Source organism: Phyllobates terribilis, unplaced genomic scaffold (assembly GCF_046119375.1).
Source record: "Phyllobates terribilis strain yellow unplaced genomic scaffold, ASM4611937v1 Scaffold_4__5_contigs__length_816908805, whole genome shotgun sequence".
NCBI classification, from domain to species: Eukaryota; Metazoa; Chordata; class Amphibia; order Anura; family Dendrobatidae; genus Phyllobates; species Phyllobates terribilis.
This window is the reverse complement of record NW_027362764.1, coordinates 420577402-420596475: the sequence shown is the minus strand read 5'-3', so window position 1 is coordinate 420596475 and position 19074 is coordinate 420577402. Positions and strand designations below refer to the sequence as shown.

The window sequence follows — 19074 nt, the reverse complement described above, 5'->3', positions numbered from 1 at the left end:
TTTAAGGAAGAAGCAGGCAGCTGGTATTCTATCTGTAATGGAGTGGCCAGCGCAGTCACCAGATCTGAACCCCATTGAGCTGTTGTGGGAGCAGCTTGACCGCATGGTCCGCAAAAAGTGCCCATCAAGCCAATCCATCTTGTGGGAGGGGCTTCAGGAAGCATGGGGGGAAATTTCTCAAGATTACCTCAGCAAATTAACAGCTAGAATGCCAAAGGTCTGCAATGCTGTAATTGCTGCAAAGGGAAAGGGAGCATTCTGTCACAAAAGCAAAGTATGAAGGAGAAAATTATTCTTTCAAATAAAAATCATTATTTCTAACCTTGTCAATGTCTGGATTATATAATCTATTCATTTTGCAACTCATTTGATAAATAAAAGTATGCCAAGAGTGTGCAAAGCAGTCATCAAAGCAAAAGGTGGCTACTTTGAAGAACCTAGAATATGAGATATTTTCAGTTGTTTCACACTTTTTTGTTAAGTATATAATTCCACATGTGTTAATTCATAGTTTTGATGCCTTCAGTGTGAATGTACAATTTTCATAGTCGTGAAAATACAGAAAAATATTTAAATGAGAAGGTGTGTCCAAACTTTTGGTCTGTACTATATATATATATATAGTGTATATTTAATAAAGAATGCCTGTCTATTCACAGAGAGACTTTACATTTGCAAGAACCATGTAACAGAAAGAGAAAGTGTCCCTGTATCTACATAAAGAAGCACTGTCCTATTTTCTAAATGGAGAAGTGACAAACAAGCTACTCCACTGTGAAAGGGATATGTGACATAAAAGAACGCCCCACTCACACAGAAAGAGGCCACAAAGGACACAGCTTGAGTTTACACAAAGTCAAATGATGGAACATGAACAAAGGTGAAGAAGGAAGAGTTGGGGCCGCAGTAAGATGCCCGGCTGTACAGAGCATTGTGGCAGATAATTGCTCAGACGCTAACACTAACTGCAGGTAATTATAATTAAACATCATTGATTGACCTACATTTATTGAAAATTAAAGAAACACTTCCCCATGCTAATCACTGTGCTAGGTTTATTTTCTTAGAGCCACATTCATACAGTACATGCTGTTCAGATTTCTATTTGTGCAATTTGCTATGTTCTGACTTAAGAAGCTCTTATAGTATTCTGTTAGGAATACAGACGTCTGGAATCTATCCCAAAGAGACATTGTAAGGGATCTATAAAAGGATGCAGCTGCTTTACACATAAAGTGACCTTTCATAGTAATGGTGACTGAGTATTTGATGATACAAGTGACCAGTAAAATAGCCGAGCAGATCTTTCCATTCCTCCTTTATATCTGCACCTACACATCACATACCGGCAGTTGGGAATGAGGACACGTCATGGTTGGGGGTCAGTTTTTGTCAACCTGAAGTCATGTACAGAAAATACAGCTGGGATTTTGCTGGTTTGTAGCCAGCAATAAAACAGTGCCACCTAATGGCAAAAATACTAAGAGTAATAAAACATGAAATATCTTGTATAAATCATTTGTCTTAGATCTTATATACTTTACCTGCAGTGTCTTGGTTAAATAGTATAGAATAAGGATTATCAGGTATTTTATTACAACAAGAACAAGTATTTTTTTCGTTTAGTGAGATTTTCTGGTATGGATAAAGAAATAAATAATAAAGCTTCTCCTATAAACACAAACAGCACACGGACTGTACACTGACGCCATCCGTGTGCTGTACGTGCTTTTCACGAACCCATAGAATTGTATTGGCCCTTGTCATCTGTGCTGCAGGAAAAAACACAGATATGTGAGCAGTCCCGTAGGTTATATATTGCGTACATGTGGGAGCTGTGAAAACAACGGATACGACACGTACTGGAAACATGTGAAGAAGGTCTAAGTGATCAGACGATTAAAAGTTCAAGTCCCCTAAGGGAACTAAAAAAATAAAAAAATACTTTCTAAAAATATATAAAAAAAAAATATATCAAATTTTAAAAATTCAAATCACTCCCCTTCCCCCCCATTAAAAATAAAGAAATATAAAAATATTTAGTATTTCAATATAGGTAAAAGTCTCATCTATCAAAATATAAAACAAATTAACCCGTATGATAAATGCCATGAAGAGAAAACAACTTAAAATGCCAGAATTGTGGTTTTACGGTCATCACTCCTCACTAAAAAAATGCAATAAAAAGCAATCAAAATGTAATTTATATCCCAAATCAGTATTAATAAAAACGATAAGTAACAATACAAAAAACATGCACATTTAGAATTGCTGTAATAATTCTGTCCTGGTGAATCAAGCTGCCAGGTCATTTTACATCCCGGTGGCAGTGAAAAAACAGAAGCAAAAAGTAATTGCAGTCATTTTTACAATTTCACAGCATCTTACATTTTTTTACCTGTTTTTCAATACATAATGTAGTAAAATGAATGATGTAATTCAAAACTACAAAATGTCCTGGATAAAACAAGCTCTCATAAGGCTATGCTAACAGAAAAATAAAAAACTCATGGCTCTTGGAAAAAGGTGAGAAAAAAATGAAAGTGCAAAAATGAAAAATTGCCCTCTCTTTGAGGGATTAAAGGGAACCTGTCTTTAAAAAACAAACAAACAGTATTAACCTTCAACCATAGTGCTAATCTGCAGGTAGATGCCGTTTCAAAGATATGCAGTTGTCTAACTGGATGGTCGGCTGCAGGGAGAATTATAGTTTTATTCTCCCTGCAGCCGCTCACTTGCAGTCATTGGGTGGCACTAGGGCAGTTCCGACCACACAAAGTTGTAATCTCCAGATAAATAATGTTTTAATCATGTTTAGCTGTCTAACTGGAAGAGTGGCTACAAGGAGGATATGTAGTTATATTCTCCCTCACCAGGGAGACATTGGGGTCTGTATCGCTGTAATCACTCGCCCCTTCTCCTTGACTGACAGTTTGCTCTGCAGCGTGTGCAGAGCAGGATGTCAATCAATGTGTCGGGGAGTGATTTTAGCAAGCTCACTGTGTGCTGAGCGGCAACTGATAACTTCCCATTAGTGCCGTCCAATGACTGGAATGACAGGAAGAATAAAATTTCATTTTCTACCTGTAGCCGCTCTTCCAGTTATACAGCTGAAAAGTCTTACAATGGCATTTATCTGCAGAGTATCACTATGTCTGTATGTAAATATATATATTTTTCCCTGACAGGTCAGCTTTAAATGAGCAGACGATGGTATTTTAGGTAGTGGAAACATTTTTCAGCATTCTAGATGCAATAAGTAAAGGACCTGGAACCAGAGAAAACGTCTCAGGACATTCTGGTTGTAACTAAAACATATACCTGGGTCATGTTCTACCCAGTTTATTAGAGACCTAGGCAGATGCAATGGTAAGTTTGCAGAATTTAGGGTCCCATCCAAGTGAGGTCACCTTGTCGGTGGGTGGGATTACATAATTCTGATCAAAATGTAAACTAAGAAATAAAGGCAGCTGTACATCTTACCAGTGGCATGATGCCCCCTAATGGTTCTAGGTAAGGGTAGTATGTGCTCTAGTAGTTATAGGTAAAAGTGGTATAGCCTCTGATTATCCTGGGAAAACGTATATGCCTTTGTGGTTCCATGTGAAAGAATTATGCCCTGTCGTGAAACTTGATAAAGGCAGTAGGTTACGCTTCTAGGAGGAGCAAGTGGTTCGTGGACCCACAGTGCCACAGACCGGACTTACCCTGGAGGAGCGTGACTAAGCAGCTACCTTGGTGTTCTCTGAAGCCTCTAATGGTGAGGTCAGGCTTGTGTGGCAAGTAGCAGCCAGGTGCTACTGCAGGGCGGCGTCCGGCAGTAGCTGCTGACCCCAACGGGCAGAGACGTTAACTCAGACCCTCAGCAGGGCAGGACAGCCACTTGGGACAAGTTCAGACAGGACAGCCACTGGGACAGGTTCAGACTGAGCAGACAGGACGACCACTGGGACAGGGTCAGACAGTGTAGATAGGACGGCCACTGGGACAGGTTCAGACTGTGCAGTCAGGACGGCCACTGGGACAGGTTCAGACTGTGCAGACAGGACGGCCACTGAGACAGGTTCAGACTGAGCAGACAGGATGGCGGCTGGGACAAGTTAAGACTGTGCAGACAGGACGGCCACTGGGACAGGTTCAGACTCACTGGTCTAGGGTAACAGTTCTGGTACCACCTATGTGACCATGGGGTACAGATAACGTGGACGCGGTTACAGGTTCAGGGTTCAGGCCTGGGCACTGAGCCCCCAGGGTAGCAGACAGGTACCGCTGATGCGGTTTCAGGATACAGACACCATCAAGGCGGACACAGGAACATGGACAAAGTATACTGGACTAACAGGAAACATGATACAGGAATTACTTTCACAGACTAGGGATGGTGGACCTGGCAACATACAGTTGATTACCAAACCACATAACATAACTATAGTGGTTGCCCAGGCACCTTCCTATTGGGGAGAATGCCTTTTACAGAAGATGTCTCCCAGCTATTGGCAGGGATACACCTTGCAGGTGAAAGACTTTAACTAATTGCCTCCCAGCTGTTAGCTGGGGGCATTTACCAAATGCACGCACTGCCCCTTTAAGAGCAGGGGAGTGCGCGTGCGCACTAGGCGCACCTCTGGCACACAGTGCAGCGTGCACAGCAGAGAGGAGGAAGCATGACGGGGAGCACATTGAGGACGGGGACAGTGAGTAAGCCGGCGCCCCTGCATGAAGAGGAAAGGGAACACCATGCAGGGGTGCAGGCAGCAGAGCTACACAGTATACCCTTCTAGGGAGGGTAATACACACATGACAGTTTCTATATAGTATGCCCTCTCTCTATTGTTTTAGTAGAGCATGAAGATTAAAGAGAATCTCCTAGTGGCAATCCAAACATATGCCCAGACAGGGGTCAGAAGTCCACTGATGGCCCTAGGTAAAGGAGGTACTCTACGGTTCTCAGCAAAATAGTAAAGTGTTATTTAAGCAAAAAGAATATGTGTTATCAAAATATATAGTTTAAACCCAGTTCACTAATATTAAATAATGAATATTATAAAGAGCATGATCAATCACTTTATTTCAGTCTTTGGATGAAATAATTGACACCTCTTAGACCCGCACCTTGTCACCACGCAGAAGAAAGGTGACATGCCTGATGAGACACAAGAGGCATACAAAAGATACACAAACAGGCAATAGTATTAAAGTATGTCAGGAATGCCTCTGTAAGATTTTATAACTCAAGGTACTTAGTCTTTCAGATTAAAAACAAGACTCTGGGGGCGGAAGGAGACTGGCAATGTGAATGCGTGTGGGATTTTGGTGAATTAGAAAGATTTATGTAGTAATTAAAGCATTGCGGTCTGTATGGAAGGAAAAGGAACATGACCCCCAGCTGGCAGGTGTACAAAGTTAAAAAACAAGAACAAATACGTAATCCCTAATACATGAAGTAATCCCTAAAACTACAAGTAGAGCAAATTAGCCCACCTTTATACTTAAATGTAGGTTTAGTCTTCATTTTAAATAAACTGCATCAATCACAGTTCCTCAATGTACAGTACAGACCAAAAGTTTGGACACACCTTCTCATTTAAAGATTTTTCTGTATTTTCATGACTATGAAAATTGTACATTCACACTGAAGGCATCAAAACTATGAATTAACACATGTGGAATTATATACTTAGCAAAAAAGTGTGAAACAACTGAAAATATGTCTTATATTCTAGGTTTTTCAAAGTAGCCACCTTTTGCTTTGATGACTGCTTTGCACACTCTTGGCATTCTCTTGATGAGCTTCAAGAGGTAGTCACCGGAAATGGTTTTCACTTCACAGGTGTGCCCTGTCAGGTTTAATAAGTGGGATTTCTTGCCTTATAAATGGGGTTGGGACCATCAGTTGTGTTGTACAGAAGTCTGGTGAATACACAGCTGATAGTCCTACTGAATAGACTGTTAGAATTTGTATTATGGCAAGAAAAAAGCAGCTAAGTAAAGAAAAATGAGTGGCCATCATTACTTTAAGAAATGAAGGTCAGTCAGTGCGAAAAATTGGGAAAACTTTGAAGGTGTCCCCAAGTGCAGTTGCAAAAACCATCAAGCGCTACAAAGAAACTGGCTCACATGAGAACCGCCCCAGGAAAGGAAGACCAAGAGTCACCTCTGCTTCTGAGGATAAGTTTATCCGAGTCACCAGCCTCAGAAATCGCAGGTTAACAGCAGCTCAGATTAGAGACCAGGTCAATGCCACACAGAGTTCGAGCAGCAGACACATCTCTTCAACAACTGTTAAGAGGAGACTTTGTGCAGCAGGCCTTCATGGTAAAATAGCTGCTAGGAAACCACTGCTAAGGACAGGCAACAAGCAGAAGAGACTTGTTTGGGCTAAATAACACAAGGAATGGACATTAGACCAGTGGAAATCTGTGCTTTGGTCTGATGAGTCCAAATTTGAGAACTTTGGTTCCAACCACCGTGTCTTTGTGCGATGCAGAAAAGGTGAACGGATGGACTCTACATGCCTGGTTCCCACCGTGAAGCATGGAGGAGGAGGTGTGATGGTGTGGAGTTGCTTTGCTGGTGACACTGTTGGGGATTTATTCAAAATTGAAGGCATACTGAACCAGCATGGCTACCACAGCATCTTGCAGAGGCATGCTATTCCATCCGGTTTGCATTTAGTTGGACCATCATTTATTTTTCAGCAGGACAATGACCCCAAACACACCTCCAGGCTGTGTAAGGGCTATTTGACCAAGAAGGAGAGTGATGGGGTGCTACGCCAGATGACCTGGCCTCCACAGTCACCAGACCTGAACCCAATCGAGATGGTTTGGGGTGAGCTGGACCGCAGAGTGAAGACAAAAGGGCCAACAAGTGCTAAGCATCTCTGGGAACTCCTTCAAGATTGTTGGAAGACCATTTCCGGTGACTACCTCTTGAAGCTCATCAAGAGAATGCCAAGAGTGTGCAAAGCAGTCATCAAAGCAAAAGGTGGCTACTTTGAAGAACCTAGAATATAAGACATATTTTCAGTTGTTTCACACTTTTTTGTTAAGTATATAATTCCACATGTGTTAATTCATAGTTTTGATGCCTTCAGTGTGAATGTACAATTTTCATAGTCATGAAAATACAGAAAAATCTTTAAATGAGGTGTGTCCAAACTTTTGGTCTGTACTGTGTATGTTCTATAAAATAACAGGCATTAAGCAATTGTAATTCAAGTAGTTCCCCAATATGTTATTTAAGTATCACAAAAAGCGTCCATAGCATTAAAGCTGGTGGTTTTCTGTGTTACCTTGCAGGTCATTTTTACATATAAAATACATTAACTATAGGTTCTGATGTGCAGACAGGACAACTAATAAAGGTGTAACTGTGGCAAATGAAGGCCAGAGGCCATATTATACAGCACCTGCTAGTGCACCAGCTAAATACAATCTGCTAGATCTCGAAACATCAGAACCTGCTTTAGGATTTATTCTATACAACGTGATGCAAAACCTGTCGGCACACTGCGGATCACAAGTGGCAGATTATGATTTAATGCAGATAGAGCCGGGCACAGGACTGTGCCATGATGTGCTACAGGTAGCGCCCCCTGCTCTGTACTGTGCCGATGGACAATAAATTAGCCAGTTCTTGTTCCCTGGAGATAATGCTTCTGGGAAAACACACACACATATATATATATATATATACAGTTAGGTCCATAAATATTTGGACAGAGACAACATTTTTCTAATTTTGGTTCTAGACATTACCACAATGAATTTTAAACAAAACAGACAGCAACTGAAAACCACCGCAGTGAAGGCCTGGCAGAGCATCAAAAAGGAGGAAACACAGCGTCTGGTGATGTCCATGAGTTCAAGACTTCAGGCAGTCATTGCCAACAAAGGGTTTTCAACCAAGTACTAGAAATGAACATTTTATTTACAATTATTTAATCTGTCCAATTAATTTTGGTCCCTTTAAAAACAGGATGGCACATGTTAAGGAGCTGAAACTTATAAACCCTTCATCCAATTTTAATGTGGATACCCTCAAATGAAAGCTGAAAGTCTGAACTTCAACTGCATCTGAATTGTTTTGTTTAAAATTCATTGTGGTAATGTCTAGAACCAAAATTAGAAAAATGTTGTCTCTGTCCAAATATATATGGACCTAACTGTATACATATATATATATATATACTGTGCATATATATATATATATATATATATATATATATATATATATATACATACATATGTATATATATATATATATATATATAAATATATATATAGATCCATTTATTTATATGATTATATTCTAGACCAACGGTTTAAGATTCTAATACAATAGATGAATAATATTTATCTTACAATAATCAACATCTTTAAATAAATAATCAGCACCATTCAATGGAAGGTATTACTCGCCGGGGCTTCCTCTTTGTTAGCCAGGGCAGTGTTAGTTCTGGAGTACTTGCCATGATCAGGGTCACCCAATGACTTTAACAGATGTCGTGTAATGATGGATGCGCTGGTAAAATATCTCTTTGGTGATCTACCCACTATTGTGTGAAGTGCCACTAGATAGGGATTTGCCATTGCTGGATAATAACTATACACAGATTATATAACTACTGAGTGACATAATGTAAAGATGGACTTTAAAGGGGTTGTTCAGTCAAAACAAGTGATCACCTATTCGTAAGATAAGCGATAGCTTGTTGATAAGTGGGGGTCCAACGGCTGAATGAAGCGTCAGTGAGTATGCTTGACCACTGCTCCATTCATTCATTTATTATAGGGCTGCTGAGCGCTGCGTTCAGATGTTTCCGCAAGGAAGCCTCATAGAAAATGAATGAAGTAGCAGTCAGGAATTCCCCGATCTGCTGATGTGGGACATCGATCAACAATTAACACCTATCTGAAGGATCGTTGATGATATATTTTGACTGAATCCCTTTAAATTCTCATGCATGAGACTGTGGTAGTTTCCAATAATAGTCAGATTAGTATTTGTACCAAAGAATCTCATGTGTTCTTGATTTGCACAGGTAAAACAGTTCTAACTAGTAATGGAGGGACTGTATTTTGGGTGGAGTTATAGTTTTATACATGTTACAAGTAATATCCGACCAATCTCCGACTACTCTCACATCACGGCACTGACCATAACAGCTCACAGAGATGCTATCAGCGTGTGGGAGTCACAAAGCAGCAACTACTAGCCAGGATCAGCTTTATATAGTGCATATGGGGCTATAATTACAAGGGACAATGACTTAGTATAATATCATACTGGAGACAGAGTTACAGCTTCCACACTGTGCAGATAGGTAGCGCTGTTACTGAGATTGCTGAATACACAAGTAAATTGTTTTAACTCTTTCTATTTCAGAGTTCATCGTTTAGAGCAGAGATGTCAAACTCAAATACACAGAGGGCCAAAATGAAAAACTTGGACAAAGTCGCGAGCCAACCTTGATATTAGAAAAAAAAATATCACAACTTTGTATCCCTTTCAGAGTAATTTTCCTCCTATTGAAGCCCCTAGATTGCCCTTTACTTGTCCTCAAAGTATGAAGCCAACAAAAGTCAAACACAGTCTGATTCCCCCACAGTGAAATCCTCCACAAGTATGGTATGATGACTCCACTGTACCCCCCCTCAACTCTCCTGGCAAATTTTGGTGACCCCCAACACAGTATAATACCCCAACAATGATGCCCATAAAGCCCTCCATACAGTTTAATGGGCAACACAAAGTTCTCCTTACAGTATAATGGGCCCCACAAAGTCCTCCACACAGTATTATGGGCCACACAAAGTCCTCCATACAGTATTATTGGCACCACATAGTCCTCCATACAGTATAATGGGTCCCACACAGTCCTCCATTCAGTATAATGGGCCCCACAAAGTCCTTCATACAGTATAATGGACCCCACACAGTCCTCCATACAGTATTATGGACACCACATAGTCCTCCATACAGAATAATGGCCCCACATAATCCTCCATACAGCATAATGGGCCCCACATAGTCCTTCATACAGTATAATGGGCCCCACATAGTCCTCCATACAGTATGATGGACACGACATAGTCCTCCATACAGAATAATGGCCCCACATAGTCCTCCATACAGAATAATGGGCCCCACATAGTCCTCCATACAGAATAATGGGCCCACCATAGTCCTCCATACAGAATAATGTGCTCCACATAGTGCTCCATATAGAATAGTGGCCCCACATAGTCCTCCATACAGAATAATGGGCCCCACATAGTCCTCCACATAGAATAATGGGCCCCACATAGTGGTCCATACAGAATAATGGGCCCCACATAGTCCTCCATACAGTGTAATGGGCTCCACATAGTCCTCCATTCAGAATAATGGGCCCCATATAGTGCTCCATACAGTATAATGGCCCCACATAGTCCTCCATACAGAATAATGGGCCCCATATAGTGCTCCATACAGTATAATGGCCCCACATAGTCCTCCATACATAATAATGGGCCCCACATAGTCCTCCATACAGAATAATGGGCCCCACATAGTCCTTCATAAAGTATAATGGGCCCCACATAGTCCTCCATACAGAACAATAGGCCCCACATAGTCCTTCATACAGAATAATGGGACCCACATAGTCCTCCATACTGTATAAGGGGCACAACATAGTCCTCCATACAGAATAATTAGCCGCACATAGTCCTCCATAAAGAATAATGGCCCTACATGGTGCTCCATACTGTATAATGGGCCCCACATAGTCCTCAATACAGAATAATGGGCCCCACATAGTGCTCCATACAGAATAATGGCCCCACATAATCCTCCATACAGGATAATGGACCCCACATAGTGCTCCATACAGAATAATGGGCTCCACATAGTCCTCCATGTGGTATAATGGCCCCACATAGTCCTCCATACAGTACAGTGGGCCCCACAAAGTCCTCCATACAGAATAATGGCCCTACATAGTCCTTCATACAGAATAATGGGCCCCACATAGTCCTTCATACAGAATAATGGCCCCACATAGTCCTCCATACAGTATAATGGGCCCCACATAGTCCTCCATACAGTGTAATGGCCCCACATAGTCCTCCATACAGAATAATGGGCCCACATAGTCCTCCATACAGAATAATGGCCCCATATAGTCCTCCATACAGTATAATGGCTCCACATAGTCCTCCATACAGTATAATGGGCTCCACATAGTCCTTCATACAGAATAATGGGCCCCACATAGTCCTCCATACAGTATAATGGGCTCCACATAGTCCTTCATACAGTATAATGGGCCCACATAGTGCTCCATACAGTATTATGGGCACCACATAGTCCTCCATACAGTATTATGGGCACCACATAGTGCTCCATACAGTATAATGGCCCCACACAATCCTCCATACAGAATAATGGCCCCACATAGTCCTCCATACAGTATAATGGGCTCCACATAGTCCTCCATACAGAATACTGGCCCCACATAGTCCTCCATACAGTATAAGGGGCTCCACATAGTCCTCCATACAGATTAATGGCCCCACATAGTCCTCTATACAGAATAATGGGCCCACATAGTCCTCCATACCGTATAATGGCCCCACATAGTCCTCCATACAGAATAATGGCCCTACATAGTGCTTCATACAGAATAATGGGCCCCACATAGTCCTTCATACAGAATAATGGCCCTACATAGTCCTCCATATAGTATAATGGGCCCCACATAGTCCTCCATACTGTGTAATGACCCCACATAGTCCTCCATACAGTATAATGGGCTCCACATAGTGCTCCATACAGTTTTATGGGCACCACATAGTCCACCATACAGTATTATGTGCACCACATAGTGCTCCATACAGTGCAATAGCCCCACACAGTCCTCCATACAGAATAATGGGCCCCACATAGTGCTCCATATAGTATAATGGCACCACATAGTCCTCCATACAGAATAATGGCCCCACATAGTCCTCCATACAGAATAATGGCCCTACATAGTCCTCCATACAGTATAATGGCCCCATATAGTCCTCCATACAGTATAATGGGCTCAACATAGTCCTTCATACAGAATAATGGGCCCCACATAGTCCTCCATACAGTATAATGGGCTCCACATAGTCCTTCATACAGAATAATAGGCCCACATAGTGCTCCATATAGTATTATGGGCACCACATAGTCCTCCATACAGTATTATGGGCACCACATAGTGTTCCATACGGTATTATGGCTCCACACAATCCTCCATACAGAATAATGGGCCCCACATAGTGCTCCATACAGTATAATGTCCTCACATAGTCCTCTATACAGAATAATGGGCCCACATAGTCCTCCATACAGTATAATGGGCCCCTCATAGTCCTCCATACAGTATAAGGGCCCCACATAGTCCTCCATACAGAGTAATGGCCCCACCTAGTCCTCCATACAGAATAATGGCCCTTCATATTCCTCCTTACAGTATAATGGCCCCACATAGTCCTCCATACAGTATAATGGGCTCCACATAGTCCTTCATACAGAATAATGGGCCCTACATAGTCCTCCTTACAGTATAATGGCCCCACATAGTCCTCCATACAGAATAATGGTCCCACATAGTCCTCAATACAGTATAATGGCCCCATATATTCCTCCATACAGAATAATGGCCTCACATAGTGCTCCATACAGAATAATGAACCCCACATAGTGCTCCATACAGAATAATAGTCCCACATAGTCCTCCATACAGAATAATAGTCCCACATAGTCCTCCATACAGAATAATGGGCCCCACATAGTCCTTCATACAGAATAATGGGCCCCACATAGTCCTTCATACAGCATAATGGCCCTACATAGTCCTCCATATGTCATCGCGGGCCAAATAATATCACCCTGAGGGCCACATTTGTGTGGTTTAGGGGGAATCCGGAAAGATATAGACAAATACATAATAAGTGATCCTTTCCTAGAACAGATAATAGCAGTAATGTATCTAAAATTACTTATGATTCATTTTTAGTGCAATTTACATTAACAGATATCTCACTTCAAAGTACATTATTCCACGGATCAAAAGTTATCCATAGGCCAGGGATAACTTACTGATTGTTGGGGTCTGATTGCTGTGATCCCCCACAATCTGAAGAACCAGATCCTGGGATACAGGCTCTGCAGAGTCCAGATGGGGAGGAAGGGCGATCGCTCAACCTCTGCACTATTCATTGTCTATGGGAGTGCTGGAGAGGGCTGAGTACAGAACTTGGCTACTAACGCTTTAAATGCAAAATAGAATATAAGAAAAGATAACAATTCAAGCGTTTTTCTTTAATTATCCAGAGCTCTATCTCACCTTGTGTATATTTGGCTTAATGCAGCGCACAAAGAAAGGATTAGATGTGCTCAGTTTTGCCATCAAGGAATGCAGGGAATCCTAAAATAAAGAATAGCTTTATAATTATTCCCAGAGGAAACATTACTGCTTCACCACATCTTCAGCTTTGGCACTCAAGCCTATAGGGGTTTACACTTCCTAGCAGTGCCCCCTGGTGGTAGAATGAGTTCTATACAGACCTTAAACTGCAGGCTGACAGTAGGTTTCCGGTGCTTACTTCCAGACTTTAGAGTGTCCTGGTTATTTCGGCTTGAAACATGTTCAAACAGGTCATATATAAAGTCAAGTCTAGGTAAAAAAAAAAGCAAGAAGACAATAGATTCACAGCACTAAGAACTCATAATTAATGCACAAATGAATAGACTTAATTTTTATAATGCAAGAAATCCGACTATTACTATTGCTGAGATAATTTAGCGCTAAAAGTCATGTTTCCTAATACAGTAGATGTCTGTTAGTTTTTCACCTGATTATCCAGAAGCGCCAAAGTATCCTATACTGTATTATAACTCTATAACTGCATTAACAAAATGTAATATAATTGTATGGCATTTTAGGTTCCTGCTAGTGAGTATTAAGGGCAGGACTAACGGTGAGGGACACACAAGTGTCAGCCGTGCATGAGTGCTTTGGAGCCCTTGGGAATCTTCAGACCCACTTTGGACCTCGGACCTATTAGGAGAAATGGACCATCAAAAAGGAGATAAGGTACTTCCCTTGGTTTGGAATTTGTGAGTATCCAGTGCTTAGTTGGTCCTAGGGGTGCTGGATTATTTTCTTTTTGCTTACATTCCTGACATGTCTCCTCTCATCTCAGAAGCTGAGGTAGCCATGAGGGAGATATCTGCCTACGTATGTCCATAGATACCTACAGTCATGAGAAAAACTAAGTACAACCGCTTTGAATTTCATAGTTTTTACAAAGCAGGACATAATAATAAAAACAACTAACTAGGCCAAAATTCTGAAGCAGTGAGTAAAAAAATATGTGCACCCTTATTCTTTCCATGGGGATTAAGTAGCAGCCAGGTGCTGATAATCAAATTTCTTTTATTAACTGTTCACCAGCAAGTGTGACCTAATCTATAAAAGCTGAAGTTATGACAGTTTGCTGGTCTAAAGTGTTCAAGCGTCTGTTAAGACAATGCCAAGAAGGAAAGACATTAACAATGCAAGAAGCAATTATTGCTGCCCATCAATCTGGGAAGGGTTATATACAATGCCATATCCAAACAATTAGGAGTCCACTGTAATACAGTGAGAAAAACTATTTACAAGTGGAAAATATTCAAGACAGTCCACAATCTTCTAAGGAGTTTATGCTCCAGAAAATGCACCCTAAGGACAGGACATGCTCAGAGAAATTGCAAAATACCCATGAGCTACAGCTGAGAATCTAAAGGCCTCAGAATGTTAAATTATCACGTTTATGACAGTACAAATTGAAAAAGACTGAATAATTTTGGCTTGTTTTGAAGGTTTTGCCAGGCTAAAACCTTTTATTTCTAAAAAGAACATGACCGCATCACTAGAGTTTGCAAAGTTGCATCTGAAGAAACCACAAGACACATGGAACAATGTTCTTTGGACAAATACCAAAGTGAAGATGTTTGGCCATAATGCCCTGCGCTACATTTGATAAAAACCATATCAGCACATACACCTGATACCAACTGTGAAGCACAATGCTGGGGGAAGGGTAATGATTTGGGCTTGTTTTGAAGCCTAAAGACACCTGAGCACCTTCCAGACATTGAGTTGTCTATGAACTCCTCTGCACACCAATCTATTCTAGAGTCAAATGTAAGGCCATATATCCAAAAGCTGAAGCTTGACCAAAACTGGGTCATGCAACAGGACAACTGCAAATATATATATAAGAATATATGGAAATATATAAGAAAAATCAAGGAGTTGCATTGAACCTATCAAAGTCCAGACCTCAATCCAATTGAAATGCTGTACCGAGACTTTAAGAGACTTGTGCATAAATGTATGCTCAAAACTTCATTGAACTTAAGTAACGGATACGTGAAATCAATGAATTTGAGAGGGTGTACTTAGTTTTTCTCATGATTATATATATGTATCAGCATGGATCATTCCAATAATACGGGTACAGGGTATATAAGAAGAACAATGCCCCTTACCTGCTTTCACGTAAAAGGTTGAGAAGGTCATCTCTAAAAGTGTCCCGGTTCTTTTCCAAAGTTCCTCTGACATCATACAAGACCTTTTAATTGGAACAGACGACGTCATTGTACAACTAGATAACCTTAGTAAAATATGATTTGAAACTAGAAATCCCATAGATATTGTCCTCTTATGGTGTCAGACCCTTGTACTCTATCATTACAGTCACTTATATATGGCAAAGAAATGACAGTTACCTCTCCAGCATAGTGCTTTATTCCAAAGTTGTGGACGGCAACTCTTGGCTTCACATAAAAGGAATTATTCTATAGAAAATAAACATACACAACAAATAAATGCTAAAGAAACAGAAAAAGTAAAAAAAAACCCGTATGTAACAGTTGATTATAGGAAAACATAATTATACAATAAGAGCTAATGAACACTTTAGACACAGGATGCATATGGGGTGTATGGGAATAGCTCAGCAGCTGAGAACGCTCTGTACCTGGCTGAAGATGGCTGTACATACACAGCATCTGCCTCTATCAGCAGCAACCAGAGCGATCTCTGATTGCTGCTGATTAACCATTTAAATGATTTAAATGACAGTGTCTATTGCAAGGAGCCGATGGGTTACCATAGCAGCTGGGGCCCTACTAAAGGTCCCCATGGCTGCCGTTTAAGTCCACCTTTGAACTCCAGTTTCAGACTGTGTTTCATAGGAGAATGTCAGTTACACTATATACTACAATACAGTAATACTGAAGTAAATAGTATGAGCTAACGATCGCAAGTTCAAATCCCCTAAGAGAACTACAAAACAGTAAAAATGAAAAAACTAAACTTGTAAAAATATTCTAAAAAATATAATAGTTTAAATCAATCAAAAAAAATAAAACTAAAAAATGTAAAAAAAAAAAGTTTAAAAACTTCCATAAAAGTCCGATCTATCACAGCATAAAGTTATTTGAAGCGTAAGATAAGCGTAGAAAAGAGAAAAAAAATGAAACGGCATAAATGCTGTTTTTTGGTCGCTGCACTGCCCCCAAAAATGCAATAAAAATGTAAAAACGATCAAAATGTCATATGTACCCCAAAATGATATCAATAAAACTACAACCTGTTGCGCAAAAAGCATGCTCACCTGTATGCCCATATATGCCTTTGGGGGAGTTCATCTTAGTGGCAGATTCTCATGAATGGGTCAAAATTGAATTTTGGGGTAGCTTCCTGTAGGTGGTACTAGGGAAGAGTTAAAGGGAATCTGTCACCAGGTTTTTGCTCCCCCATCTGAGAGCAGCAGGATGTAGGGGCAGAGACACTGATGTGTCACTTACTGGGCTGCCTGCTCTCAATTTGCTAAAATCACTGTTTTCTCTGCTGCAGATCTAGCAGTTCTCTAAATGTTGAGCTCTGTATAACCCGACCACACCACTGTTAACTCTCTGCCCATGTACAATGTATACAGAAAGCTGCCAGTCAATATTATATACATTCTATATAGAGCTCATGAATATGAAGGACTACGTGGCAAGAGGTTTACAAGTCCTCTAGTGCTCTTATCCTGCTGATAAAACTGTGATTTTATCAAAATTACAGCAAGCAGCCCAGTAAGTGACACATTGCTGGAATCAGGGTTTCTGTCCCTACACCATGCCCCTCTCAGATTACACAGCAAAAACCTAATGACAGATTCCCTTTAACCTGCTACATGTCAGAATGAATTAAGATGGGCCATTACTGTGGTCCTCCGTCCTCACCCCCATCACCGATACCGTTAGGGGTCCAAACAGCATTATTTGACAAATATCATATCTTCTCTTGATCTCTATGGTTTATCCTTTCTTGTTAACACATGGTCTCCATGTCCTAATATTGCCCTATACAAATTACAAATATAGTAATCTTCTAAAGAACCAACGCAGAATATTGAAAGTGACACGTACGGCATGCTGGGTGTGGAGCTTCTCCAGTAAGGTGCTATCCGTGGCTTTTGGGAAGTAGCTTTCTTCATTGATTAGCGCTAATAATCCCAGTTTCTGGTAAAGCAAAATATATGCAAACAAGTCAGTGATTTTGGCAATTCATGACATCATTAATAATCAGTGATGTCATGAGCTGATCAGAGTCATCTGAATCTCACAGACTTACCTTCTCTATCAGGTCTAGGCACTCCCCGTTGTCCGTCCAGTTAATGTCTTCCCATACCAGTCCTTCTCTACAGGGAAGGTACAAATAAGATGTTATACATTTGTGTTGCACGTTTGCTGCCTTCTATGGCTGACAGAGCTTTGCCTCTCACCTGCTGTATTCTAGCTGCTCCAAGGAAAAGATGTGCTTATTGAAGTATTCCTGCAGCTTCTCGTTGGCGTAGTTTATACTGAACTGTTCAAAGCGATTCACCTGAAACAATGCCAGATAAAATAGATGCAACCCATAGAAATAAGTCATTCATTCACTTGTTTTAAGAGTAGACTTGCGTTTGAACACTGTAAACTTTACGTATAGCTATGCTACGGGCAAGCATGCTGGCTGAACTATGATTGCAGCTCTTGATTGTGATACAGGCTTTAAATTGTGATCAGTAAAAGAAAAGTATTGCAATGTTTTTAAACAGTACTCAGTATAGTTATAATTGTAAAATGCTGTCTATGGATGAGCATATGCTTTAACTCTTTCACTGCCAAGGAAGCAATCTGTTGGTATCATGATAAAACAAAATTCAAGGCTCATTATTCTAGATTGTAAATTCGTCTGAACTTTGGTAGCCGAATGAAGCTTTTTACTTTCTGGTTCTGTATTGCCTATAAAGACCACAGGACAGGGGTGGGGGGAAGAGAACTTCTCTTTATGTTATCATCCCCTTACCAATCAGGAAGTATATGGGTAAGATGGATGAGAACCAGCAGCAAAATGAAGGGCCATATGCAGAATGAAGGGACATATGCAGAATGAAGAGACATATGCAGAATGAAGGGCCATATGCAGAATGAGGGGACATATGCAGAATGAAGAGACATATGCAGAATGAAGGGCCATATGCAGAATGAAGGGACATATGCAGAATGAAGGGACATATGCAGAATGAAGGGCCATATGCAGAATGAGGGGACATATGCAGAATGAAGAGACATATGCAGAATGAAGGGCCATATGCAGAATGAAGGGCCATATGCAGAATGAAGGGACATATGCAGAATGAAGGGACATATGCAGAATGAAGGGATGTATGCAAAATGAAGGGACATATGCAGAATGAAGGGACATATGCAGAATGAAGGGACGTATGCAGAATGAAGGGCCATATGCAGAATGAAGAGACATATGCAGAATGAAGGGATATATGCAGAATGAAGAGACATATGCAGAATGAAGAGACATATGCAGAATGAAGGGACATATGCAGAATGAAGTGACATATGCAGAATGAAGGGACGTATGCAGAATGAAGGGACATATGCAGAATGAAGGGACATATGCAGAATGAAGGGACATATGCAGAATGAAGAGACATATGCAGAATGAAG

At 40.8% G+C, this 19074-nt stretch overlaps 1 protein-coding gene and 1 long non-coding RNA gene across 2 annotated transcripts in view; one reads left to right on the top strand and one right to left on the bottom strand.

The window, feature by feature from the left end:
- Positions 1–19074, bottom strand: part of MYO10 (myosin X) — a 241303-nt gene that overhangs the window by 62049 nt on the left and 160180 nt on the right. The window contains exons 13-19 of the mRNA XM_073678623.1: positions 17850–17950; positions 17699–17765; positions 17494–17586; positions 15802–15870; positions 15562–15644; positions 13591–13699; positions 13370–13450 (exon numbers count right to left, since the gene is read on the bottom strand). Of these exons, the coding sequence (XP_073534724.1) occupies positions 13370–13450; positions 13591–13699; positions 15562–15644; positions 15802–15870; positions 17494–17586; positions 17699–17765; positions 17850–17950 (603 nt within the window). The remainder of the gene's footprint in view (positions 1–13369; positions 13451–13590; positions 13700–15561; positions 15645–15801; positions 15871–17493; positions 17587–17698; positions 17766–17849; positions 17951–19074) is intronic.
- The window catches only part of LOC141265477 (uncharacterized), a 48121-nt gene continuing 29712 nt past the window's right edge, over positions 666–19074 (top strand). The window contains exons 1-2 of the long non-coding RNA XR_012320102.1: positions 666–971; positions 13969–14119. This is a non-coding gene — a long non-coding RNA (uncharacterized lncRNA). The remainder of the gene's footprint in view (positions 972–13968; positions 14120–19074) is intronic.